Source organism: Lissotriton vulgaris, chromosome 1_2 (genome assembly GCF_964263255.1).
Source record: "Lissotriton vulgaris chromosome 1_2, aLisVul1.2, whole genome shotgun sequence".
Classification (NCBI taxonomy): domain Eukaryota; kingdom Metazoa; phylum Chordata; class Amphibia; order Caudata; family Salamandridae; genus Lissotriton; species Lissotriton vulgaris.
Window position 1 is genome coordinate 141,758,830 of NC_141686.1, and position 27,210 is coordinate 141,786,039.

Below are 27,210 nucleotides of genomic sequence, written 5' to 3' on the forward strand. Positions count from 1 at the left end.
TCCCCGTCTAACATTGGTGGCCAGCGGCGCGATCCGAACCAACGCATAATCGTACAGAGAGTAACTCACCCCACGACTCAACAAAAGAAAGCGGATCCACAGAGAAATTCCAGATGGAGAAACTAGAAGAGTACAACCATCGAGAGCTAAAGCAATTTTGCATGGAACTAGGCATTGCTACCACCGGGCTGAGCACGAAAGAGGACTTAAAGCACGCCCTAGAATCTTGGGCAGAAATGGGTATGGCCGTACCCCAGAACCAAAACCTCGAGGCGCCAGAAACAAACACCCCTCCGACAGAAGGAAGGAGATCGGGTCTCTCCCGGGAGGAGATCCAAGAACGAGAGAAAAGCAGACTCCATGAATTAGAGTTGGCACGGCTCCGGTTGGACGGAGAGTTGAAATTGGCAGAACAAAAGATCACATTAGAACACTTGCGGCTCCGAGAGGAGCGGGAAGAGAAACAAAGGCAGAGAGAACTCGAAGAGAAAAAACTGGCATACGAACATGAGCGCAAGCTAGCAGAGATAGAAATGCGGAAACAGAATAAAGATCTCGGGGTGCCCGAACGCCCTCACACCCCGGGCCCTGCCGAACCAAAAGTCCACATCCCCAAGGATGTCGTCCGAGAATATTATCGAAACGACGATATCCAGCAGTGGTTCAAAGCCTACGAGATCGCCATTACCTCCCACCGGATTGATCGAAATGACTGGGGAGCCGGGCTATGGGGGAGGTTCGTCAATGAAGGGCGCGACGCCCTGCTGCAGCTCCCGGACCATCAAATGACATCCTATGACCACATGAAGGCCGCCCTCCTCACTCGATACGGACTCACGCCCGAGATGTACCGCCAGAGGTTCCGCGACTGCAAGCGGATCCCGGGTACAACTTGGGTAGAGTATGTGAACTATTTCAGCAGAGCCTTCGAGGGGTGGATCAAGGGCAGCCACGTAACAACCTACGAGCAACTCTTTAACCTCATTGTGTGGGAGCACCTCTCCAACAATTGCTTTGTCGAGCTCAGGCAGCACCTCCTCGACAGTAAATTGACTGAACCTCGGCAGCTCGCCGCCGAAGCTGACCGATGGGAAAGCACTCGAGTTGCCCGAAGTGGGCCAAGTGATCCAAACAGAACCAACCAAGGTCCCCATCGCCCCCGAGGAGGAGGAGGCCAGGGTCGGGGCAGAGACGCCGTCCCGGCAGCTCCCGCCAGCAACACCCCGCCCCCGGCCGGTCGGGGAAACCCCCCGATGCATCCAGGGTTCCGAGCTAACGTTACTTGCCACCGGTGCCAGCGGACTGGCCACTATGCCAACGACCCTAACCGCCCGAAGAACCAAAGTCCCATACCCTGCCAGGTCGCTGCCGCCGCCCTGGGAGAGGAGCAAGCTCCCGAAGATTATGAGGAGTACGAACAGGAACAGCCCGAGTGGGAACCCGCCGCCATGATCCTGGCTTGCCTAGGGGAAAGAGACATGATTCCGCGGGCTCCCCTACCCACCAACACAAGGAAATACAGCCAGTATGTGAACATTAATGGGCGCAAGGCCGAAGCCCTGCGTGACACCGGGGCCAGTGTGACGGCAGTCCGATGTCATCTGGTAACCCCCGAACAAATTTTGCCAAACGTTCTTTGCCCCGTCCGATCAGCCGACAATTCAGAGAGCCTGTGTCGGATCGCCTGTGTCCCCTTCGAATGGGGAGGAGTGTCCGGTATGCTAAAGGTGACTGTCCGTGATGATGCCCCGGTGGACTGCCTCCTGGGAAACGACCTCGAAAGTTCCCCCTGGGCAGCCGTTGAGAGAAGAGAGCACCTGGGGATGATGGGCCTCCCGGACTGGGCCTGTGTAGCAACCCGGTCCATGGCCGCCCGCACCATCCCCAGTCCCGAAGAACCCGAATGGCCAGCACCTCCTCCTCCGATCATCCCAGAGGGAGACGCCCTCAGTACCGATCCCCCGGAGCAAAGCCGAGAAGGGCACCTCAGCTCCAGGAGCTTCCAGAACTGGCCCAGTGGCGCCAAGAGGGTGGACCCACCCAGGAACAATTCCGGCAAGAACAGAAGACCTGTCCCTCCCTCGAGGGACTCCGACAGCAGGCCCTCGCCCAGAGCACAGGAGACACCTCAGGGGCACACTGGATCTATTGGGACAATGACCTACTGTACAGCGAACAAAGGATTGCTGAATTAGGGGACAGCCGGGTGCTGGTGGTGCCCCTCCGCTTCAGAGACTTCCTTCTGAACTTAGCCCACGATGTCCCCCTTGGCGGGCACTTGGGACAAGACAAAACTTACAACCGCCTGGTAACACACTTTTACTGGCCCAAAATGCGAAATGATGTCTCCAACCACTGCCGGGCCTGCCCCACCTGCCAGGCCAGCGGGAAGAGTGGCCGAAAAATCAAGGCTCCCTTGCAACCATTCCCCGTCGTCACCACCCCGTTCGAACGGGTGGGAATAGACATTGTGGGGCCCCTGGACCCCCCGAACAGCACAGGGGCACCGGTTCATCCTGGTCCTGGTGGACCACGCCACCCGCTATCCCGAGGCCATTCCTCTTCGGACCATAACAGCACCAGTGGTAGGCCGAGCCTTGATGGGGATCTTCTCTCGAGTGGGCTTCCCCCGGGAAGTCGTCAGCGACAGGGGCACGAACTTTATCTCCAAATATATGAAATCTCTATGGCAGCAGTGCGGGGTTACCTACAGGTTCACGACCCCCTATCACCCGCAAGGAAACGGCCTGGTCGAACGGTTTAACCGCACTCTCAAGGGGATGATCATGGGCCTGGAGGAACCCCTACGTCGCCAATGGGACGTGCTGCTCCCGTGCCTCCTCTTCGCCTACCGAGAAGTTCCCCAGAAATCCCTCGGTTTTAGCCCCTTCGAGCTCCTGTACGGGCACCCTGTCCGGGGGCCCCTCAACCTGGTTAAAGAAGAATGGGAGATGACCCCCCAGAAGACCCCCCCGGACGTGTATAAGTACCTCCTGACCCTCCGCAACCAGACCCGGCGATTCAGGGAGCTCGCCAAAGCCAATCTGGAGGCCAGTCAGGAAGACATGAAGAAATGGTACGATCAACATGCCTCCTCCATTGAATTCGAACCCGGTCAGCAAGTATGGGTGATGTCACCAGTCGAACCTTGTGCCCTGCAGGACAAATGGACGGGGCCCTTCAAGGTGATTGAGCGCAAGAGCCCTGTCACCTACCTAATAGACATGGAGTCCCCCCGGAACCCCCTCCGGGTCCTCCACGCCAACAGACTCAAACCACACTTCGTACGCTCAGAACTCAGCCTCCTGATGGCAACCGATAGTGGGGCGGAAGATGATTCCGAGCCCCTCCCTGACCTACTGAGGACCCGTGAGAAAGATGGCTCAGTGGACGGGGTCCGACTCTCCGATGCCTTGACCAAGGAGCAACGCCAAGACTGTCGGGCTCTCCTGCTGCAATTTGCGAACCTGTTCTCCCTCACCCCAGGGGTCACCCCCTGGTGCCTTCACGACGTGGACACTGGGGATAGTCCACCTATTCGACACAGGGCGTACCGAGTGCCGGATCGGGTGCACGCCTGCATCCAGGACGAAGTCTCCAAAATGCTCGCACTCGGAGTCATCGAGCCATCCGACAGTCCCTGGGCCAGCCCAGTCGTACTGGTCCCCAAAGCTGCTGCCCCGGGCACCACCCCTGAGCTACGGTTCTGTGTGGACTATCGGGGCCTGAACGCTCGCTGTCACCCGAACAGACGCTCACCCCATTCCCCGGGCAGATGAACTAGTTGACCGTATGGGGGCTGCCCGCTACCTAAGCATCTTCGATCTGACAGCGGGCTACTGGCAGATCGGCCTCACCCCCAGAGCTCAAGAACGATCCGCCTTCTCGACCCCGGATGGCCACTACCATTTCAAAGTGATGCCATTCGGCATGAAAAACGCTCCAGCCACTTTTCAACGACTCGTGAACCAGGTGTTCGCGGGCCTCGAAGAGTTCAGCGCCGCCTACCTAGACGACAAAGCTGTATACAGCCGTCACTGGGCAGACCACCTCCACCACCTCCGAGAAGTCCTGCAAGCCCTCCAACAGGCCGGCCTTACCATCAAGGCCAGCAAATGCCAGATTGGCCAGGGGTCCGTGACCTACCTCGGACACCAAGTGGGGAGCGGTCTGGTGGCCCCCCTGCAGCTCAAGATCGCTGTCCGGAGGTCCGGGATGAGGAAGTCCAGACATCCAGCAGGGGGGTGGAGCCAGCGCCCGGGGAGGCTGGGGGCGATCGGCACCTGGCGGGGGAGAGCCATCGACACTCCTCTCTCCCATTGACCTGCCAAGTGGTCCGTTCACCTCCTGGGTGGATGGTGGTGCCTCGATGTCAGGGCCTGGCCAGGCCCAGGGTTGGGGTCGAGCTGAGGCCACGCGGCCTCGTGGTGCAGTGTCCAAGATGGCGGCTGGGCCCGGGCAATGGTGCTGACGGTGGCTAGGGTCAGCTGATGTTGGGATGTTCGGGGGCAATCGTCCCGTGGGGGGACGGGTTGCGGGTGGCTTCTGCGGGTTGCCGGGGTAGTTCTTCTGGTGACACCGGGAGAGCCGGTGTCCGTGCCCTGTCATGCGGGGAGGGAGTGGGCCTTCCACGAGGCCTGTCCAACAACACTATTCGTGAAGCACCCTCCTGTGAAGACTTTGCTGCTCTCTTTATCCAAAAAACTGACAACATAAAGAGCGATCTCCTCATTGACGCGAGCCTCTACTCCAAACCCCAGTGCTTAGCACCCACTGAACCAAAAAACAATGCTACATGGTCAACCTTTGGCACATACTCGGAAGAAGAAATTGGCAAACTGCTCAGCACCCTGAAACCATCCAATCACCTCACGGACCCCCTTCCTGCTACCGCAGTAAAAGACTTTACCCCTTTGATTCTCCTTCTCTGGACTAAAATTATCAACAGCTCTCTCCAACAAGGAATCATACCCGACTCCCTCAAAGTTGGATAAGTCACACCTCTGCTAAAGAAACCTACAGCCGACCCCTCTGATCTCAACAATTACCGTCCCATTACCAATATTCCCACTCTCGCCAAACTGCTGGAAAAATGTGCACAACTACAATTGACTAAACACATTGAACATTTTGATCTCCTCAACCCTCACCAGTCAGGCTTCCGAGCAGGACACAGTACAGAAACTGCTATGACTCACATAATTGACGACGCACTTCAAATGCTAGACCAAAACGACACATGCCTCCTCATCCTTCTTGATCTCTCTTCAGCATTCGACACCGTTAAACATGAGAATTTACTAGAACTACTAAACACAAGAATGGGTTTATCTGGAACTGTTCTCAAGTGGTTTACTTCCTTTCTTCACAACAGGTCGCAGAAATTCAAGAGCAACAACCTGATGTCCTCGCCAATACCTGTAACGCTAGGAGTCCCCCAAGGATCCTCTCTATCCCCAACACTGTTCAACCTAGTTATGGAGCCTCTGACCACCTTACTACAAGCATCCAATGTACACTTTCACATGTACGCCGATGACACCCAACTTTATCTCAAATTACAATCCCCCAAAGACATCCTGCTCCTGAACTCAACGATCAGAGGCACCCAATCCTGGCTCGCCGATAATCATCTCAAACTCAATGCCCTGAAAACAGAGTTCCTTCTGATCTCACCTCCAGCGAAGATCTCCACCACTCAAATTTGGCTTAAACACCTAACCGCACTCAATGTCCAACCCACCATCGTGGAATCAGCAAAATCTTTAGGCATAACACTCGACACCAATCTCAACATGCAGCAACATATCAGCAAGGCAACAAAGGGAGCGAACTTCCAAATCAATACTCTGAGGAAACTTAAACCCTTCCTCTCAGCCAAAGACTTCCACACCGCAGTACAAGCACTAGTCATCCCTAGAATAGAATACAGCAGCACCGCCCTCTGCGGACTTCCCCTAACTACAACCGCACCCCTAAGAGCTTCTCTAAACGCTGCAACGAGACTCATCACTGGGTCAAAAAAGCACTCCCATATTACCCCTGACTTGAAATCCCTGAACTGGCTGCCCTTTGAAGCCAGAATACATCTGAAAATCGCCTGCATGACACACAAGGCGGTTCACCTAAACTCACCCGGCTACCTCGCTCAGAAACTGACAATCTCTGGAGGAGCTAGAAACACTAGAGGCACAAACAATCTTCTGCTGAAACCTCGGAGATTCCGGAAGGAAAAAACATATAAGCGCTCCTTCTCAGGAATGGCGCCTAGGATCTGGAATTCACTCCCTCCAGATACCAGGCTTATCTCTTCCACTACTCTCTTTAAAAATGAAGTAAAAGCTATCCTCATGGCTAAATACACTTGAACTATTATCTCGAACTCTGTTAATACTCTGCATCGACCTATACTACATGTTTGACCCCTCTGATTATTTGTATTATTGTTTTTATTACTCACATGACTGGCATTGCAGCCACTTATTTGTACTGTTTGATCTATTGATTTATCTGTCTGACTATGCTACCTCATGTACCCATTCTATGTAAAGCGCTCTGATATCTGCAAAGATCTTGTTCGCGCTATATAAAACTTTCAAAATAAATAAAATAAATAAATACTGACTCGAGACACTGAATCCTTAACTATACCAATTAACTAATTTAACAAATGTGATTTAACTACAAGCAGCAACTAAAGGACTAGTGTCATGTGGCGGCTGTGCGCCGTTCCGGGCGCCACAGGACACATGCAGGCGCCGGGAATACTCACTTCCGGCCGGAAGTGGTGTCCCGGTCTAGTCCTCCGCCTCGCTAAACACTTCCGGGGGACTCAGCATAAAGGCGTGAAGCACCGCCGGATCGGTGCTTCTGATTCCGGAGTAGTACACGGAGCCCAGCAGACGACGGAGGACTGTTACTTCTGCTCCTGTTGACCCCTGGAGGTTCCGCTGCACAATGAGTCACGGTAACGCCTTCCTGAGCCTGCGCGCGTTACGTGACTTTTCCTTGCCGCTTGTTTTCATCCTGAACAGCGTGTGGTGCGTTGGCCTGTGCTTCCTCGAGCCCCTGGTGCTCGGACTGCCTTGCGGATCACTGCCACTTGTACCTCTTGCTGAGCGCTGAGAGCGCTGTTATAAGTTTTCATTGGGACCCGGATTGACCCAATCCCTGGCAGCCGCGCTGGAGCGCTGTTGCATCTTTTCCTTGGGTTGCCCTTTGTTTTTAGGCAGTGGCGCAGGAGCGCTGCTGCATTCTTAGTTAGTAAGCGCAGGAGAGCTTTGACAGTCTTTTGCCTGAATTGCCTTGACTTTTGGCAGTTGCGCAGGAGCGCTTCTGCTAGTGACCTGACGCATGAAGCGTAGGAACACTGCTTACCTATTGCATGTGGCGCAGGAGCGTTGCTCAAACATGCACTGGGCCGCGCTATAGCGCTTACCCTGGAGTCATAGTATTGTTCCTTTACGGGCAGGAGCGCCTTCTTATAGTTTGTTTGCACTTGGTGGTTTTAGCGCAAGAGCGCTTTATTTCATTTCTTCTCCGAGGCACCAAGGCACCTGGACGCTACGTTGCTGACCTCTTCCTTGGTTTTGCACGATTAGCGTGTCTTGGTAAGTACCGGAGCAGGGGCTCCTTCCTGCATGTGTTTTGTGGGGTGTTATACAGCAGGAGTAGTGCCACGTCCTAACCTGATCTTCTCTTGTTCCCTCAGCTGTGCCAAAACCCTACCCTACGTCCCATCCACCAAGGCCACTCCTCTTGCTTATTTGGCCCCCATCCCAGAATCCATCCAATCCGTGACGGGTGTACTCCCCGCGGGGGTTGTTTGGGAACAGGGACGGTGGTTCCTGTAGTCTCTGCTCGCTTCACAAGCCCAGGTGAGTCTTGTGGGGCGCCTGACAACTAGTCCCTCAACCAGACACCCTTAAACCTCCCATTAATACACCCAGTTACTACTCTACCCATCCTGTAATGCAAACTCTTCCCTGCACCATTCTTTGTGGCTCCCCTTCTAGAAATAGTATTCCATTTTAAAACCACCTGGGTCATGAAACCTGTAAAGCCATGTGTTAATGCTCTAATATATTTAGGTGATGGGAGCTCCTAGGAGACAACCATTCAGAGCCCCCACCCTGAACTTTGGTGTCTAAATGTAAACCTATTGCAACAGGGGAGTAAAAAGCATTCTTTCACTATGGTATAAATAACCAGCAAGTTAAGGCGGCACACAGGGGCTTGATCTATAAACCAAATGTCCAGATAACTCAGCACAAAAAAGTCACTGTCATTAATGTTGATATGGTCTATTTCCTGCACTGCATTCAGCTAGAATCAGAGAATCCGGTAGTCTTCTGTAGAGCTAATTACTAAACTACTGATTCCATAATGGTAATCCCAAAAGAACTAAAGAAGTGGTTTGTGGTAAGGACGGGGTTGAAGACCGGAAGTGGGGCCTGTCTGGCGGAGACACCCATGACCGCCCGGAAGCAGCTGTCAGTCTAGTTGCTTGCGAATTCATGCAGGCGGGGAAATAGAGGAAGGATAATAAAAACACGGCACACACAGAGTCCCGGCGGCGTCTTCAGGAAGCGATTCCATGGTGGAAGACGAGGAGCCCAGCAGTTCAGGAGAGGAGCAACGACCGGAGGAGCCCAGCAGTTCAGGAGAGGAGCAGCGACCGGAGGAGCCCAGCAGTTCATGGGAGGAGCAGCGACCGGAGGAGCCCAGCAGTTTAGGAGAGGAGCAGCGACCGGAGGAGCCCAGCAGTTCAGGAGAGGAACAGCGATCGGAGGAGCCCAGCAGACCCGGCAGGAAGCAGCATCTGGAGGAGCCCAGCAGTCCCAGAGGAGGTGCGGACCAGAACCCGTGGGAGTACACCGCAAGATTGTACAAGGCGCTCACGCCCGGCGGTCCCAGGAAGGGAGAAAACTCCCCAGGTCCAGACGCCACGGCCCTGTGGACGGGCCGTGGCCCAAGGCAAGTGCCATTAAGGGGTGCCTTCCAGTGGGGGTGGTGGTGGTAACTAGTTGATTCACGCCGGCCTCCTTCCCACACACTCCCTACCTTCCCTTGTATCCCCACTATCTATGGTGACGGTAGCATGTAGCATTTGTAGAAGAGCAGTGTGACTAAACCCGACCCCTTTTCTTTTTCCTTCCGAGAAGAGCCAACGGGTAACAGACCAACGCCAGGAAGACTGTACCCCACGAATAGACCAGACACCCCGGAAAGCATCTGTTGCATCACCTATTCTTATTCATAGTTGTCTTTTCATTAACTGTAAATCTAGAAAGAGAGTTGTCCTAAACGGAAAAATTACGAACAAACGTTCTCAATAAAGACGCTCCAAACTACTACCCCGCATGACCAGTGACTCATTGTAACGACCACTCAGACATTCTTACATGGTTGTAACCCTGTTCCTCAAGAAAACCACTCTACTCTGCCGGTTTTTGCCTAATTTCTCATCTGTCCTGCTTGAGAAGTTAATGTAAAGAACAGTTACTATCAAGAGACAGCTAATCACTGGGTAAAAAACACATTTGTAATGGTCACATTTAGTCCAGATGGGTCATTTGGACCATCTTTTTTGTAGTACCTGACACTTTGCAACAGGCATTGTATATATGTAAAAAAAAGTCAACAACCCAACGTTATTACATACATCTGCAGTGGTTCACACCGTTGACCATGATATTTACTTATTTATATAGCTCTAGAATCGACCCCCGAAGGGGTACCTCTGCGCTTAACCGGACCGAGAGACGAAGCAGTGGTTCTTAGCAGTTTAGCAAATACCACACAGGAAAGTTTTGAGCAAGTTTCTGAATATCATATGTTCGGAACACTGAGAGATAGAGAGGGATAGAGAGAGAGCGAGAGGGAGCTCATTCCAGAGACGAGGGCCAAGATAGGAGAGAGCTTTCCCTCCTAGTCTAGCCCTTCTTATACAAGACACTTCCAGGAGATGTTTGCCATTAGAGCTGAGAGATCTTGAGGGGGGCACAGAGCAGAAATTTCTCCGTAATATAGGAAGGGCCCAAGTTCTGTAGTGCTTTGTGTATAATGCAACAGGTTTTAAAGTTGATCCTTTGGCAAATAGGAAGCCAATGGAGCTTTACAAGGAGAGGATGGGAAGGAGTCCTGGAGGGAGCATTCAACACCAGCCGTGCTGCTGTGTTTTGAACTACCTGTAGTCTTCTGAGTGAGCTTTCGTTAGCCGAGATCAGCAGACCATTACAATAGTCCAGGCGACTCAGTACCAGAGCCAGGACTAGAGTTCTACGGGTAGAATCAGGGAGTAATGGGAAGACATGAAGAAGTAAGCCTATTGCATGAAAACGTGAGCCAGCGGTATGAGTAACATGCTCCTTTAGGCTAAGGGCTTGATCCAAACGAATGCCCAAATTTTTGATTATAAGCTTAGGAGCCGGGTAGGAACCCAATTCAGATGGAACCCAGTATGGAGTCCATAGTAGCAGGACTTCTCCAAAGAGCATTACCTCCGTCTTTCCCACATTGCATTGTAAGAAGTTATTTACCATCCATTGGAATATGGTCCTCATGCCATTTGAGAAGGCCAACTGAACTGCAGCAGTGAGTTTGTTAAATGGAAATAGGAGCAGAGTATCATTGGCATACGATATGGGAATAAACCCATATGTCCTTAGGAGATTGGCCAGGGGAGCAACATAGATGTTGAATAATGTAGGGCTCAAACAAGAGCCCTGGGGTACTCCATTGGTCAACTCCATGGGGGCCAAATTATACTTGCCACGGTTAATACTCTGGGACCGGTCCGACAGAAAACTCTTCATCCAAGCTAAGGTTGATTCTCTTAGCCCCACCTCCTCCAATCTTCTGAGCAAGATACTGTGAGAAACTGTGTTGAATGCTGCGGATAGGTCTAACAGCACCAGAATCATAGAACGGCCCTTGTCTAGGGACATTTTCATGTGGACTGTAATTGCAAGTAATGCCGATTTGCTGCTGTATCTAGGCCTGAAACCCGATATCACTACCCAGGAGGCTACTGAGAAGCATTGTAGATGAACCCCTGTAGCTTTTCTGTCTACCTTATAATGTCCTTGTAGTTGCAATGATCTCCAATGTGTTATTCCATACATCATTAGGCATCTCCCCAAATGATTGAAAAATACAACACCCCAGCAAATAATAGGAACCCATGTCCGAGATCCTAGTTCACAAGTGCTACAAACACAACACTGCTTCCGACTTGAATGAAGAGCTTGCTTTAAATCGCTTACCCTAGCATCTACAGCTTTTGTAAGGTGACCAATTAAACCAGCACTAACCAAAACACCAATTACAAAAAGTGTAAAGATAGGCGATGAAAACTTCTCCTATTCTAGTAAAGAAAAGAAATGATCTCCAGACCGCACTGCATATGGTTGGCAAGAACTGGGCACCTAAATAACTTCTGGTCGTATGCCAGTAGCTAAAGTAAACATTAATTATGAAATCACTAATGTAAAAGTACTAGAAGCCGAGTGTGGTGATCGTTGTTCTCTAGTAATTTAGACATGGGATACAACAGTGAATGCAGATGGTGTCCCTAGTAGTTGGAGGACCGGGAATCAAACTGAGGCAGCTTCATAAACCATGCAATGCTTCAACTCGTGACTCATGGCACCTCGTCATACTCAATAATAGTTAGAGAGAGAGAGGTTGTATTATGCTCTTTAGTACTACAAGTAAGGGAAGCCATTTACATTTTCATGACCTTTGGAAAACACCAAGACACTAACTGAAATTGAATGTGCTCCCCGATCCTAAAGCAACTTCAAAGGCTACTGCTTAAAAGCGAGCGTTGACTTCAACATTGCATGCATCACACATAAAGCAATCAACACTGCCCTACCTCCCTATTTCATCAATTAATTTGAAGTCACAGGTAAACATCGAAATGCGAATGCAGAGATCATCTAATTCTAGGAATCTCCAATCACTACAACCAAAATAACAAAACAGGCATTCTGATGCCTAGCCCTAGAATGAGGAACTCAAACTCAACTACAAAAGGCTAATTTCTAATATTCTTGCTTTCACGAAAGTTTTAAAAAAACCACACCTCTTCATACTAGTTCTTTCTTGAAAGATTCAATTAAAACTCCTCTAATCTTTGTCACTGTCCACACTTGTTGCCTGTAAAGCACTTTGCTAAATAAAGGTCTTAAATAAATAAAATCAATAGAAAGCCATTAAAAAACAGAACTTATTTGGGTAACAAGACAAGTTATACTGCTGCTCTGATAAAACTCAGCTGAGATCCCACTCACTGCTCCACCTCGCATGTCCCACACCTGGAGCCAAGGTTTTGCATACCAGTCAGGAGTAGCTCCACAGCTGCTAACTCTCCCATGTCAAACATGTCGCTCAGGATGAAGGCCTCTTTAATGAGCTGCTCTGGGAGCAGGCGGGTGCCCTGCTGTCCTTGGATGGCGATCCCCTCAGTGCTGGCTTTCTGTACCTTTTCATGCTGCTGGGCGTTCTTTGGCTGAAAAAGGAAAAGCACGGGTAAAGGGGAAACATTATAAAGTTGATAGCAACAGTTAAATAAGATTAAACACAATAATAACAAGCACTGGCAAAGCCAATAAATCTGTCTTGCAGTCTGACTCCGGATTAAAAAATGTTTTAAAAGACTATTGCAGTAAAACAAGCATTGGCAAAGCAAAGAAGGCTCACCTTTTTAACCTATGGGCGTTGCAAACGCTGCGTCACCATGCACGTGCTTCATTTGGATGCTGTGCCACCATGTATGTGCACCCATTGGAATGATGTGGGTGCCTTTATGTATTTTTTTTTTAATCTACCAATCCAAGTTGGCAAATTCCACTTGAATTGTTACATGATAAAAAAAAGAATTCTACTTGTGCAAAGTGCTTTTTGCAATGCAGTGTGGCGTGGCTGCAATTTGTAGCGGTCAGGCCTTATGAAAAATAAAAAAATATTTTAAAGGACGGCAAATGTTAGGAAGCAAAGGAGGAGCTGGTGGGATGAAGCGGCAGGGATTGGGCAAGGGACCAACAGGTGGAGCTTAAGGCTGGGCATGTGGGCGGCCAAAAAAGAAATGAATGGTTAAGATTGTAGAGGATTAGAGAGCTACACGCAGCAAGAGAGGCCTGGTGTTTTGGGGGAAGCAGCTCACGAGGGTGAGCGCTAGAGAACATGTGGTCTATCATGAAGCGCTTAAAAAAAATGAAATGGTAGTCTCTGCATGTGAGCAGAAGACGAATACAAGGTACCCAATCAAAAGTATGGGAAACAGCATATGCCCCAGGGGAGGGACAATCGCAAGTAGAAGGAACACTCTTAATTAAGAAACAAGAAAATGAGAGTGACAAGAAAATCTACCAATGGTAAACAGTGGGCTGGATCTAAGCCCACTGTAATTTTTGTATAATCCACAAGTGGTGTTTCGCTAAAAGCGGTTTGTGAAAGATTTTCTAAATCAAAACACAGTTTTCTATATATAAGCATTTATGAGATTAACAACTTAATGTGTGATGATTTAGTGTACTTTTGAGATATAAAATAGTCCCCTGTTGTAGGAAAGTGCTCCTTTTTGCACGGTTATGCCCCACTTTTAACCAGACTTCTGATGCAACCAGACTTGATGTGCCCTGCGCCATTGCCAATCAGGTTCCCAGGGCCACTGTACTTTCCCAAAACTGCACCTTTGTAACCACAATTGGCACATCTCTGGCCACAATTAAGTCCCTTGTAAAAGGTACCATGGGTACCAAGGGCACTGTGCCTATGGAAGGCCCTTAGGAGCCCTGTACCTTAACACCCACACACTGCCATTGCTGGCTACGTGTTTTGGTGCGGAGAAAAGCTAGGAGTAGACGTGGCACACCTCCCTGTGTCTGAAATTGGAAGGTGCGAGACGTGCTGTCACGACCTGACCCAAAGCACTGCGAGACTGAGTTTTCACTATCTTATCTCTGTTAAACATTGAATCATTAAATAAACATTTGACTCATTATCATTTCATCATTAATTGCTTGTATTACATTTCTCAATAGATTATCATACTAAAAAAAAATTAACCAAAATGCAAGCGAACAAGTTACTTACCTTCGGTAACGCTTTCTGTGGTGGATACAGTATTTGCCTGTGGATTCCTCACCTTGTGAATATCCCTCTGTGTCAGCAACGTTTGGAAAATTCTTTTGTAGCACGCCGGGGTGGACGACGTCATAGGAGCACGGCATCGCGCGCGACTCCGACTGACTCCTTATTAGGTCTACGTCGGCGTGATGACATCAGTTCCGCCCTTTTTTCCGTGCCTTCGAGGTACCCGGTCGGCCCAATGATATATATACATATACAGTGTACACAGTACATAATATTCAAGATAACACACAGTGTGAAGAACATGCATGAAAAACACAATATATATACAAATAGGTTTATTTGAAAACAGCTTGTTACTCAGTGGTGTGGAGTGGTGTGGCTCACTGGTTAGAGGCAGCAGACCCAGGAGCAGAGGACGGCCGGGACCAGGGTTCAATTCCCGACGCAGCAGGGTCGTGGACCAGGGTCAGCAGACTCGATAATTCTCACCTCGGTGCCTACTCTAACCAGGGATCACACTCGGCAACTCTGGGCATTAGCTTGCCTCATCTCCACAACGGCCTCCCTCATATGCCGGGGATGAACAAAAGTTACTTACCTGTAAACTGTGGTTCTCCAGTATTGGTGTCTTTCATAGATTCACATGCTTGGATATTCTCCGTCGTCGAAGTGGGAGTTCCACGGTACATAAAATAGCAGTAATATATGCATGTATATATGAGAAATATCAAATAAAAAAATATACATACATATAATGCAATAGAAATGTAAACTTAAAAGAGTACCATAGAACAGAATAGGCCCATTGAAAAGCCCAAGGGAGAATTCACTTTAGTAACATTTTAGAGTCATTATGTGTTGGTCCACATTCCAGCCAATCAGGCTGTAGCCTCCTTTAGAACCTTCTCCTCAGAAGCCCAAGTCCTCAGATTTTCGTAGCACAAAGTAAGTATAAGTGTCTGAGGAGAAGAGAGCCTCGGATGAGAGGGTCGCATGTGAATCTATGAAAGACACCAATACTGGAGAACCACAGTTTACAGGTAAGTAACTTTTGTTCTTCTCCAGTATTAGGGGTGTCTTTCATAGATTCACATGCTTGAATAAGAGTAGAAAGCAGTAAAATCATCACATAAGTCATAAAGGAGGTACACAATAAAGCCTTGGCAAAGATATCACTAAATAAGTAATAAATACCAAAATTATGAGAAAAAACCTTTATGACTGGAGGCGGTTAGCAACAGAGGGTCACCTTCATCGGAAGAGATTCCGCAGCACCGCTTGACCCACTGCTGCATCCGCGGCATCTGTTGATTGCAGGCAGTAGTGCTTCGTAAAAGTATGGCTGCTAGACCAAGTAGCAGCTCTGCAGATGTGTCTCAGAGGTACCCCCGCAAAGAGGGCAGCAGAAGTCGACACAGCTCTCGTGGAATGAGCTCGAGCTGGAGCAGGAAGGGGTTTGCCAGCCCGTTGATGACAGTAGGATATGGCAGACAATATCCATCTGGTGATAGTCTGTTTGGTAACGGCTTGTCCTTTGCACACCGGGCCATATGCCACAAATAATTGATTTGTCTTTCTAAATGCCGCTGTGCGTTGAATGTAAAACTTGAGGCAGCGCTTTACATTCAGAGTGTGCAAAGAGCGTTCCGCTGCAGATTGTGGTGCTGGAAAGAAAGTTTTAAGAATAATTGGTTCATTGAGATGGAAATCACTGGGAACCTTTGGAATGAAACTGGGATTTGTCCTTAACGTAACAGCCTCGTTGGAGAACTGTAGAAACGGTGGCTGTATAGTAAATGCCTGGGTGTCGCTGACACGCCTGGACGAAGTCAGAGCATGCAAGAGCCACTTTCCAAGAGAGGAATTTCAGATTTGCCGAATGGATGGACTCGAATGGAGGCAAAAGCAGTTGGGACAAAACCAGGTTCAATCGCCAAGTAGGTGGGGGCCGACGGATCGGTGGGAACATCCGAAAAAGGCCCTTGAAGAATTGCTTAATTATTCTGGAGGAGTACAAAGATGTTACGCCATCATGGCGAAAACGGGAAATTGCAGCCAGAAACACCTTTAGAGTGGAGTGTGATAGTCCTGATCTTGCTAATGACAGGAAGAACGGCAAGATCTGCTCAGGCTGAGCACACATTGGATCCAAGGACTTAGTGGAGCACCAAGCACAGAAACGTTTCCACTTTAACTGGTAAGTTTTGATTGTAGATGGAGCGCGAGCACTTGCTAGAACCACTCTACAATCCTCGTCGATATTTCTGCGTGCAAATTCATTGTACTCCGGTTCCATGCATGAAGTTGGAGATATGCTGGATCCGGATGGCAGATCTGACCTTGCTGCATCGTTAGTAGATGAGGCAGAGGATGCAAAGGTATCGGATTTGTCAGAGAGAACAGAAGAAGATCCGAAAACCAAGGACGTCTCGGCCACTTGGGTGCAATCAGGATTATTTGGCACGGTTGGAACCTCATTCTGTGCAACAGGCGAGGAATGAGCGGAAGTGGGGGAAATGCATAGATGAAGTCGTTCGACCAATCTATTGAAAAGGCATTCCCGCTCGACTCCCTGTGTGGAAGTCGACTCGCAAATCGTTGACACTTCTTGTTGAGAGCAGTTGCAAAGAGATCCAACTGTGGTTGGCCCCATTGACGGAAGATGAAATCCAAAGTTGGCTGATTGATCTCCCATTCGTGGTTGTCTGAGAGGGCTCTGCTGAGCGAGTCCGCCAGAACATTGGCCACACCTGGCACATGAACAGCTGTGAGATGTATGTTGCGTTGGATAGCCCAATCCCATATTTCCTGTGCCAGTTGTGACAGCACGAGAGACCTTGTGCCGCCCTGTTTGTTGAGGTAGTGCATGCTGGTGGTGTTGTCTGTCCTCACCAGCAATGTTTGTCCCTGCACTAGCCTCTGAAAGGACTTCAAGGCCAAGAAAATCGCCAGGAGTTCCAAGCGGTTTATGTGCCAAGTGCGCTGAGACGCCGTCCATTTTCCCTTTACGGACAACCCATCGAGAAGTGCCCCCCAACCTTCTAGAGATGCATCGGTTGTCAGTGTAAGTGTTGGTGGTTCGTCTCTGAACGAACGGCCTGTCGCTATGTTTGGAGGATGAGCCCACCACTCCAAAGCTTTTTGAATGCGGGGCGTTAAATGGATCTTGTCTTCGAACGACCCCGATACCGGCTTCCACTGCTTGTCTAGTTCCTCCTGTAGGACTCTCATGTGCAATCTGCAGTTGGGAATTAGCTGAATGCACGAAGAAGCCATGCCGAGGAATGATTTGTACATCCGGACAGAAACGTACTGTCTTGACTGTAGGAACTGTACTTTCTTTATCATTCGATCTTGTCTCTCTTGAGAAACGAATACTTGTCCCAGCCGAGAATCTAGCGAGGCTCCCAGAAAATCTCGCTGTTGAGATGGTAGAAAGTGCGACTTTTGGAGATTGATGGACAAGCCCAACGTTTCGAAGAGGGAGGTACAGACTTGAATGTGCTGTTCCGTTAACTGAAAAGTCTTGGCCTTTATTAGACAATCGTCCAGATACGGATAAAACTGGACGCCCTGGAGACGCAGGTAGGCAGCAACCAGGGCTAGAACTTTGGTAAATACCCTCGGTGCTGAACGAAGGCCGAATGGTAGGACTTTGAATTGGTAATGAAACTGGCCGACTGTAAAGCGGAGATATTTCCTGTGCATGGGATGAATAGGTACATGGAAATATGCATCCTGAAGGTCTATTGTTGAAAAGAACTCTCCCGGAATGAGGAAATTCAACATTTGAAGCAGGGTTAGCATCTGAAAAGTCTTTGATGCGATGAACTTGTTTAGAGCCCTCAAATCTAAGATGGGATGCCACTCTCCTGATTTTTTCTTTACTAGAAAGAAACGGGAATAAAATCCCTTGCCGCGCTGATTTTGCGGTACAACTTCTATGGCTCCTTTCTTGATCATTAGCTTCACCTGAGCCAACAGTTCCTTTAGATGGGGAGAGGGTGGACCCGAAGGTGGACGAGTGGGGGGGAATTTCGCTAATTCCAGGGTATGCCCTTTTGAGATAACGTCCAAGACCCATTGGTCGGTGGTAATGTTGGACCAATTGTAGAAGAACTTTGAGATCCGACCTCCAAGATGTACAGTCGCCGGAGGGTAAGGCTTGGATTTGTCACTGTTTTTTGTTGTTGTTCGCACCACCTCTGTAATTGGACTTACGCTGGTATGGTCTGGAGGTGGATTGACGACTCTGGGACTGATAAAAGCCCCTCTGTCTATTATCATTGTAGCTGTATGATCGATTTTGGCCTGTTCACCGAAAAGTAGAGGTTCCTCCTCCTCTACCACGTGCCCCACGAAATGGCCATTTTCGATACTGTAATGTTGCCAAGGACTTTGCAGTGTCCGTGTCCTCCTTTATCAGCTCCAATGCATCATCGACATGCTTGCCGAATAAAGATTCACCGTCGTAGGGTAAATCTAAAACCCTGGATTGAACCTCTGGGCGGAAAGAGGTCGATTTAATCCAGCCTTGACGGCACAAGACTGCAGCACCCGCCAGTTGCCGAAAACCAGTGGATGAAATGTCGACGGCACAATCGATTATTTCGGCCGAAATTCTCTCTCCTTCTTGTATAATGGCCTGCGCTTCATCTAGGATGGTGGCATCTGAGGGATCAGAGCAGCGATCTCAGACCACATTTGGCGGTCGTAGCGACCTAGAATAGCCAAGGCGTTGGATGCTCCCACAGTTGTCGCTGCCAATGTCGTAAATTTCTTACCAATGGAGTCCAACTTAAGGCCATCCTGATCAGGCGGAGATGTCAAAGGTATGGCAGGATTTCGAGATCTTTTTTGCGCTGCCTGAGTGATTACAGAATCCGGTTTAGGTTGAGAAACCAAACAGGCCGGAGAAGTAGGTGGCGCTTTATATTTTTTGTCCAATCTGGGCAAAACAGCTGGTATGGAATTAGGACGTTCCATCAACCTCAGACCTTCTTCCCATATGTGGTCGATTATAGGAATGTTATGTGATTGCTTCTGAGGCAAGTCCTTAAAATCGTATAAGAAACAATCAGTTTGTTGCGCCTCAATAGTTAGATGGAACCTCTTCGCAGCACGAACCATGAGGTTATGGAAACTCGCGATGTCTACTGGAGGTGAGGCTCTTGGTGATGCAGGTGGAGTAGAAGGTGTCTGTGCCCTATAATTGTCCCAATCCTGCATCTCATTATCGGTGTCATTATCCCCAGTGTTATGAGGATTTTGATCCTCATTATCGGTATCAGCACGAGTACCAGTTGGAGACGTAGGTGCAACAGGCGCCGGAGTTGGGAGGTCGAGGTGCTGGAGACTGAGGTCGAGGCGCTGGACATGGAGGTCGAGGCGCTGGACATGGAGGTCGAGGCGCTGGAGACTGAGACCGGGGCACTTGAGGTGCTGGTGAAGTAGGCAAAGATGGTGAAAACCTACGATTGTAGTCATCCAGCATGTGCTGCAGGTTTTGCACCAAAGACAAAGGGATTTGTGTAACCTGCTCATAACTAGTTGGTTCTGCCTCATCAAGTGGAAAAAGTTCATTCCCATCTTCGAAGTCATTATGTTTGTCCTCATCCTCTTCACTATCATCCTGACACTTAATGTGTAATTCAGAAGGACTGGAAGCTTGGCCATAATTTTGATCCATTTCAGAGTCATTTCCCGATTCCTCTCCTCCAGATTGAAATAGTTTTTCCGGATGCTGTGAACCACTCCTTACTGGACTTAACTGGATGAGTGGTATAGTCTTGAGACACGAGGCAGTAACCACTTTGATGGTGGTAGCAGTGGTTAGGGGTTGATGCGACGTCAACGAGCCCGTTGACGAGAACTCCACAGTCTTTGCACCACCCAGGGACCCTTGCGCCATTGTGGAAGAAAGCGGCGTATGAATTGTCAATTTAGTCTTTGTCAAAGATGATTTTTTGGTCGTCGACGGAGACATCGACTAGGTCGTCGACGAGGTTGTAGCTTTAACCGTCGACGAAGATGCTTTCGTCGACGAAGATGTAGCAGTCGTCTACTGAGTGGCTACCGTCGACGGAGTGGTCGTCGACGATGAAGATCTCGTCGTCGGAGTTGTCGTCGACGATGATGGCTTGCTTTTCGTAGACGGAGGACCCGTCGACGAGAGGAGCGTCGACGATGATTTCTTGGTCGACGGTTTGATCGTCAGCGAGATCTTAATGGTAGACGAGATGGGTCTCACCTCATGACTGCTCGTCGACGAGATGGTCGTAGTCGTTGCAGAGCTAGTTGACAAGGAACAAGTGGTCGTCGACGTAGAAACAGCCATGACTGACTTTGTCGACGCTGAAGATGTCGACGGACGCGTCGACGGGCCCGTCGACGAGCTAGTGCCCGATTTAGAAGAGGAAGGCACAGCTTTGGGTCTAGACGCCAGAGAGCCAGGTCCCGTAGGCGCGCCCTGAAGCAAATCCTGTGGGGAGACATCCTTGAAGGAACCCAGCATTCTACTCTTCTTAAGAAAAGGAGAGGGAACCTCGGTCTCAGACCCACGCTTCTGAGAGGATTTAGAAAATCCAGATGACAGACTCTCAGCATCAGAAACCACACTTTCTGTAGATCTCAACTTCTGTAGCCACAGAAGGAGACGGGCCTCTCTATCCCTCAAAGTTTTAGGTGGGAAAGTGCGACAGAACTTGCAGGTAGAGGCATTATGATCCGGGTAAAGACAGTAAATACACTTACTGTGTGGGTCCTCATGAAAAAGACGCAATTTACCACAGGATGGACAAGCCTTGAAAAGGGTTTTCTTTGTAGAAGACATCTCTGAAGAGAAAACAGCTAGAACTGGTGAAAAACTGAGCAGAGCTCAGGGAGACTCCATTCACACGACGTGCGGTAGAAAATCTGAGGACTTGGGCTTCTGAGGAGAAGGTTCTAGAGGAGGCTACAGCCTGATTGGTTGGAATGTGGACCAACACATAATGACTAATATGTTACTAAAGTGAATTCTCCCTTGGGCTTTTCAATGGGCCTATTCTGTTCTATGGTACTCTTTTAAGTTTACATTTCTATTGCATTATTGTATGTATATTTTTTATTTATGATATTTCTCATATATACATGCATATATTACTGCTATTTTATGTACCGTGGGACTCCCACTTCGACGACGGGGAATATTCAAGCATGTGAATCTATGAAAGACACCTCTAATACTGGAGAAGCCTGGTTTCACCTTGGAGATACCCAGTAGGGACCATCTCACAGGGAAAGCCAGGACGGTCTATTCGCGCCAGGATACTTCGGTAGTAATTGAGCGCGGTATAAAGCAGCATATAACATAACAATGTTACATATGGATGTTCTTATAGGCTTTGTCATTCTGTTTACCATATCTATTCTAAATTGTGAGGAGCATGTTACAAGATGAATAGTATATAATCACTGAATGGGTCACGACATGCATTGTGATCAAGACCGGGTTTCCTGGTCGAAAAGCGTCATGTCTGCTTCGGAAGAATAAAGCACTGAAATTCTTACTTCACCGTCTGTGGTCCGTTTCCCGATTGGTGCATGTGGGAGAGAGAGGTGCTTTGCAGTCGGGAGATATAGATATAGATATATACACGCATACATACACACACACATATTTAAGCATTGCCATAAACTTAGATATGGAAGAGTGGACAACGGGGAGGCGGGGAGGCGTTACCGAAGGTATGCAACTTGTTCTTCTGATGGATACATCTGCCAGTAGATTCCTCACATTGTGAATAGATTTCACAGCAGTCCCCACTCCCGGAGGAGGGTTTCCACTCTCCTATACCAGAAAATCCTGGAGGACTGAACGCGCAAAACGGCCGTCCCTCCTCACTTCGGCATCCAAGCAGTAATGCTTTGCGAAAGTGTGGAGGGAAGCCCAAGTTGCCGCTCTACGAATACAGGAACACCCCTAGACAAAGCAGATGTGATGACTTTGCTCTGGTAGAATGAGCTCTTATACCCTCTGGGGGTTACTTACCCACCAGAGCGTATCAGAACTTAATGCACAGGATAATCCATCTCGAAAGTGTGCGCTTGTGCACCGCCTTTCCTTTCTTGCAGCCAACAAATCCAACAAAGAGCTGGTCATCCACTCTAAACTCTCTGGTTCTGTCCAGAAGCTCATCGCTCTCTTAGGATCCAGGCGATGAACTCTCTCCTCCTTCTTGGAAGGGTGAGGGGGAGGATAGTCGGTAGGAATGGTAATAGACTGTCCCAGAAAAGCTGCCCTGGTCCTGAGAACCATTCATTCAGCATGAATGGTCAAGAATGGGGGCTTTGAACTAAGAGCTTGAAGCTCACTTACCCTCCTTGCCGAGGTAATTACAACCAGGAAGACCGTCTTAAAGGGTCAGTTATGTAAAGGTTCGAAAAGAGAATCCATCAGAAAAGTAAGCACAAAATTCAAGTCCCATTGAGGCACAATAAAGGGAGTAGGAGGAAATGTATTTGTTAGACCCTTTAGAAACCATACAACAGGAGATTTAAACAAGGATGGCTGATCCGGCAGACAGAGACATGCCGACAAGGCCGAAAGAGAACCTTTGACTGTAGCTACAGCAAACCCTTGCTGAGCTAGGAAAAGAGCAAACTGAAGTATGTTAGACAAACGAGTCTTCAAAGGGTCAATGGACTTCTCGTCACACTAAGTAACAAATTTAGACCATCTGTAAGAATAGATTGACTTAGTGGAGTCACGCCTAGCCGATAGAATGACATCCACCACATCATGTGGAAGAGAAAAGGAATTCAGGTTGCCCTGCTCAATCTCCAGGCATGAAGGTGTAAGTTTTGGGGGTGGGGGTGTAGAACCTGCCCCTCCATCTGAGAGAGGAGATCTGCCCTGAGAGGGAGACGGAGCGGCTGGCGTGAGGAGAGGTGTAGAAGATCTGAGTACCACACCCTTCTTGGCCAATCCGGGGTGACCAATATGACTTGGGCCCGGTCTGGATGTATCTTTCTCAGAACCCGAGGAATCAAGGGTATGGGAGGAAACGCGTAAAGGAGTCTTGTGTCCCACCTCAACTGAAACGCGTCCCCCAAAGCTCCCTGCATCGGATACTGGAGACTGCAGAATGACGGGCAGTGAGCATTCTCGCGAGTGGCGAACAGGTCCAACTGAGGAGTTCCCCATGTCCGAAAGACGTAACAAACTACCTCTGGATGGAGCCTCCACTCGTAGTCTGCTGAGAACTGCAGATTGAGACTGTCTGCATGTACGTTCAGAACTCCGGCCAGATGATTTGCTATAAGACAAATCTGATGGTCCAGGACCAGAGACGCAGAGCCTCCCTGCAGAGACACTGCGACCCTACTCCTCCCTGCTTGTTGACATACCACATTGCGTGGTGGTGTCCGTCAGGACCTGAACCGACCAACCGCTAAGGGAAGGGAAGAAGGCCTTGAGCGCCAGACGTATCGCCCTCAATTCTAGAAGGTTGATATGAAGCAACGTTTCCTCCGGAGACCAAAGACCTTTGATGTCCATATCTCCCAGATGAGCACCCCACCCTAGGGTGGATACATCCGTTATCACCGTGGCCACCGATGGAGGCAGATGAAAGGGCTTTCCTTGAGACAGATTGCCTTCCATGCTCCACCAAGACAGATCCGCTGCAGTTTCTCTGGAGATCCTGATTGACTCCCTGAGATCTCAGTTGTGCTGGTACCACTGCCTACGGAGACACCACTGGAGTGCCCTCATGTGCCAGCTGGCATGGTTGACCAGCAGAATGCAGGAAGCCATCAGACCGAGCAGACGAAGGACCTTCAGGACTGGAACGACCGGTCCATTGTAAAATAAAGGAATCATTTCCTGTATGTCGAGAATCCTTTGGGTGAAGGGAATGCTCGACACACAGTTGTGTCCAGTACAGCACCTATGAACAGGTTTCGCTGGGAGGGAACCAGGTGAGACTTGGGCATATTTATTGAAACACCCAACCTGTACAACAACTGAGTTGTCTCTTGCTGATGATGGAGTACTTTCTCTGGAGAGACTGCTTTGATCAGCCAATCGTCCAGATAAGGGAATACTGGAATCCCTGACCTTCTGAGATGTGCTGCCACCACAGCCATCACCTTGGCGAAGACTCGAGGAGTAGTAGTAAGTCCAAACGGAAGGACTGCAAACTAATAATGTTGCGATCCCACCGTGAAACGGAGATACTTTCTGTGCGACTTCAGGATGGGGATGTGGAAATACGCATCCTGCAAGTCGATCGACACCATCCAGTCTTCTTCCAGCAGCGCTTGAAGAACCTGAACAAGGGTGAGCATCTTGAACTTCTCCTGTTTCAGGTAAAGGTTCAAGATCCTGAGATCTAGGATTGGACGAAGTCTGCCATCCTTCTTGGGAATCAGAAAATACCGGGAGTTGCATCCCCGACCCCTCTCCTGCTCCGGAACCACCTCTATTGCACCCTTTCTTAACAGTGCCAAGACTTCCTCCTGCAGAAGCAATAGGTGGTCCTCAGTGCAAAAACCTTGGCAAGGAGGGTAATTTGGGGTAAATTCTCAAAAGGGAAGAGCATACCCATTCTCTACGAGATTGAGAACCCAAAGATCTGATGTAACCGATTCCTAATCCTGCAGAAAATATGTAAGCCAGCCCCCCACAGGACCCGCATGATCCAAAATGGTGGATCTAGGGCTGCTTTGCTGTTGTAGGAGGGGGTGGGCAGAAGGGGAAGAAGTGGGGGTGGAGGAGGCCTGACGTCCACAGGACGAGCTCTTTGTCTGCCTCTGTATGACTTGTACAAAGGATTTTGCTGCTGCTGCTGTGCCTGCTTATAGGGACGAAAAGAAGATCTTCCGAATCCCCTGTATCCTTTGCTCACAGAGCCTCTAGTCTGCAAACCCAAAGACCAGGCCGTTGCCCTGCTGTCTTTGAACCTTTCCAATGCAGCATCAGATTTTTTACCGAAAAAGGCTTGAGCCATCCAAGGGCAAATCCATTAAAGCAGCCTGAACGTCTGTAGAGAACTCGGAAGTCTTCAGCCAGGTAGCTCTTTTAGTGGCAATCGAAGATCCCATGACTCTAGCCACTGAATCCGCTGTGTCCATACCGCTCTGTATGAGCTGCCGAGCAGCAGCCTGCGTGTCAGACACCACTTCATTAAAAAATTTCCTGTCCTCCTCAGGAAGCTTAGGAGACAACTGTTTAACAGTATCCATAAAGGCATGGATATAACGACCCAGTAAACAAGTGGCATTTGTAGATTTTAGGGCCATGCTGCCAGATGAAAATACTTTTTTTGCAGATTGGTCCTGCTTTTTAGAATCCTTACCACCAGGTACCTGGGGAAAAGCACCTGCTGATTTTTTAGAGCAGGCAGCTTGTACTACTAAACTCTCTGGTAAGGGATGAGTAGACAAAAAGCCAGGGTCACCAGGAGCCACTCTAACGCCTTGCAACGGCCTTGGAAACTGCAGGAGCCGTAAGAGGTCTACTCCATACCTCCAGGATGGGATCAGTTAAGGCATCAGTAAATGGAAGTATAGGCTCAACCACAGATGATGGAGAATGGAGGACTTCAGTCAGAATGTTTGACTTATACTCAGTAGATGGCAATGTCAAATTCAGCAGATCTGCAGCCTTTTTAATTACCACATGGTAGGGAGCCACATCTTTAAAAGGAGTATCAGACACCGTGGCTAACTCCCAATCAGGATACAGTTCTAGACCACTTGCGTCTCTAGATCATCAAAATAATCCTCCTGTTCTTGAAGCTCACCTTCTTCAATTTCAGCTTCCCTATTACTCTGCTCCTCCAAAAGGCGCTGTGCTTCACGCCTCGACCTCTCTTCGAATATACGTCATCGGATCCGGTATCGACTCCGAAGGCGCCGGAGCCGGCGCCGAACGTGGAGCTGGAGGCGGTGTCGAACATAGAGTTGGATCTCGAGGTCAGTCTGGAGCCGGTGAAGCCGTAAATGGCGTAGATGACCTCAGCGGCGCCGAGAGATGCCAAGGTGGAACCAGAGCTGGCAGAAACGGCTGTAGCATAAGCTTAGGGGACCCCCATATTGTATGCCAACGGACCCATGGGACCAGCCGGTGCTCCAGAGGGGTACATGGCTCTCTCATAAACACCATACATGGCGTTTAAAAAATGCGAAGGATCCTGTCCCAGACCTGGAAAAGGAGGATACGAATCCACCAGCTGCTCCTGAGGAGGCTGCACCGGAATAGACTCCTCTAGTTCCTCAGGTTGGTGTACCGGAGTCGTCAAGCCCTGAGGAACAGGAACCTCTTCCTCCTCATGTTCAGGAGAACGAGACGGATTCGACACCGGAGCCGGTGAATGCTCCTGCGACTCCAAAGGCAAGGCCTCACCTTCAGGATTCAGATCTGGAGAGGGAGATACCATGTCCTTACGATGCCTTCTAGAAGACTACTTCGAATCAAGACTTAGTTTTCGAATCCGATCCTTTTCCTGAATGGTGCCTTGAACTATGCTTCCTTCTCTTATGCTTTTTCTTTGATGATCTGGAAACATGTCCCGAAGTAGACTTTGAAGCCGACTTCGACCTCTACTTTGCATCCTGGCGTCTCGATCTCGACCTCTTCCCATCTTTCTTACCATTCGATTTAGCAACAAGGAGTTTCGCCTCACGTTCACGAAGAGACTTCGGATTCATTGACAAACAGGATCGACAGCTCTGGACGTCGTGATCCGAACCCAGGCACCATAGACAGTCCTCATGCGGGTCTGTGATGGACATCATCTTTCCGCATGCACCACACGGTTTAAATCCAGTCTTCTTCGACGACATCACAACAGAGACAGTGACGCCGAAAAGATACAGAAAACTTTCAATAGTAACAAAGTTACTACTTACACAACAGAAGATCCCTCTAAACCTTTAGCGTCGATGACGCGGAAAAAAGGGAACTGATGTCATCAAGCCGACGTAGGCCTAATAAGGAGTCAGTGACGTCAGTCAGTCGCTCGCGATGCCGTGCTCCTATGACGTCGTCCACGCCGGGGTGCTACAAAAGAATTTTCCTGAACGTTGCTGACGCTGGGGCATATTCACAAGGTGAGGAAT

At 49.3% G+C, this 27,210-nt stretch overlaps 1 protein-coding gene across 1 annotated transcript in view; it reads right to left on the bottom strand.

Annotated features, from left to right (window-relative positions):
* The window catches only part of NUP205 (nucleoporin 205), a 967,082-nt gene that overhangs the window by 857,427 nt on the left and 82,445 nt on the right, over positions 1 to 27,210 (bottom strand). The window contains exon 3 of the mRNA XM_086952983.1: positions 12,346 to 12,517. Within this exon, the coding sequence (XP_086809109.1) occupies positions 12,346 to 12,517 (172 nt within the window). The remainder of the gene's footprint in view (positions 1 to 12,345; positions 12,518 to 27,210) is intronic.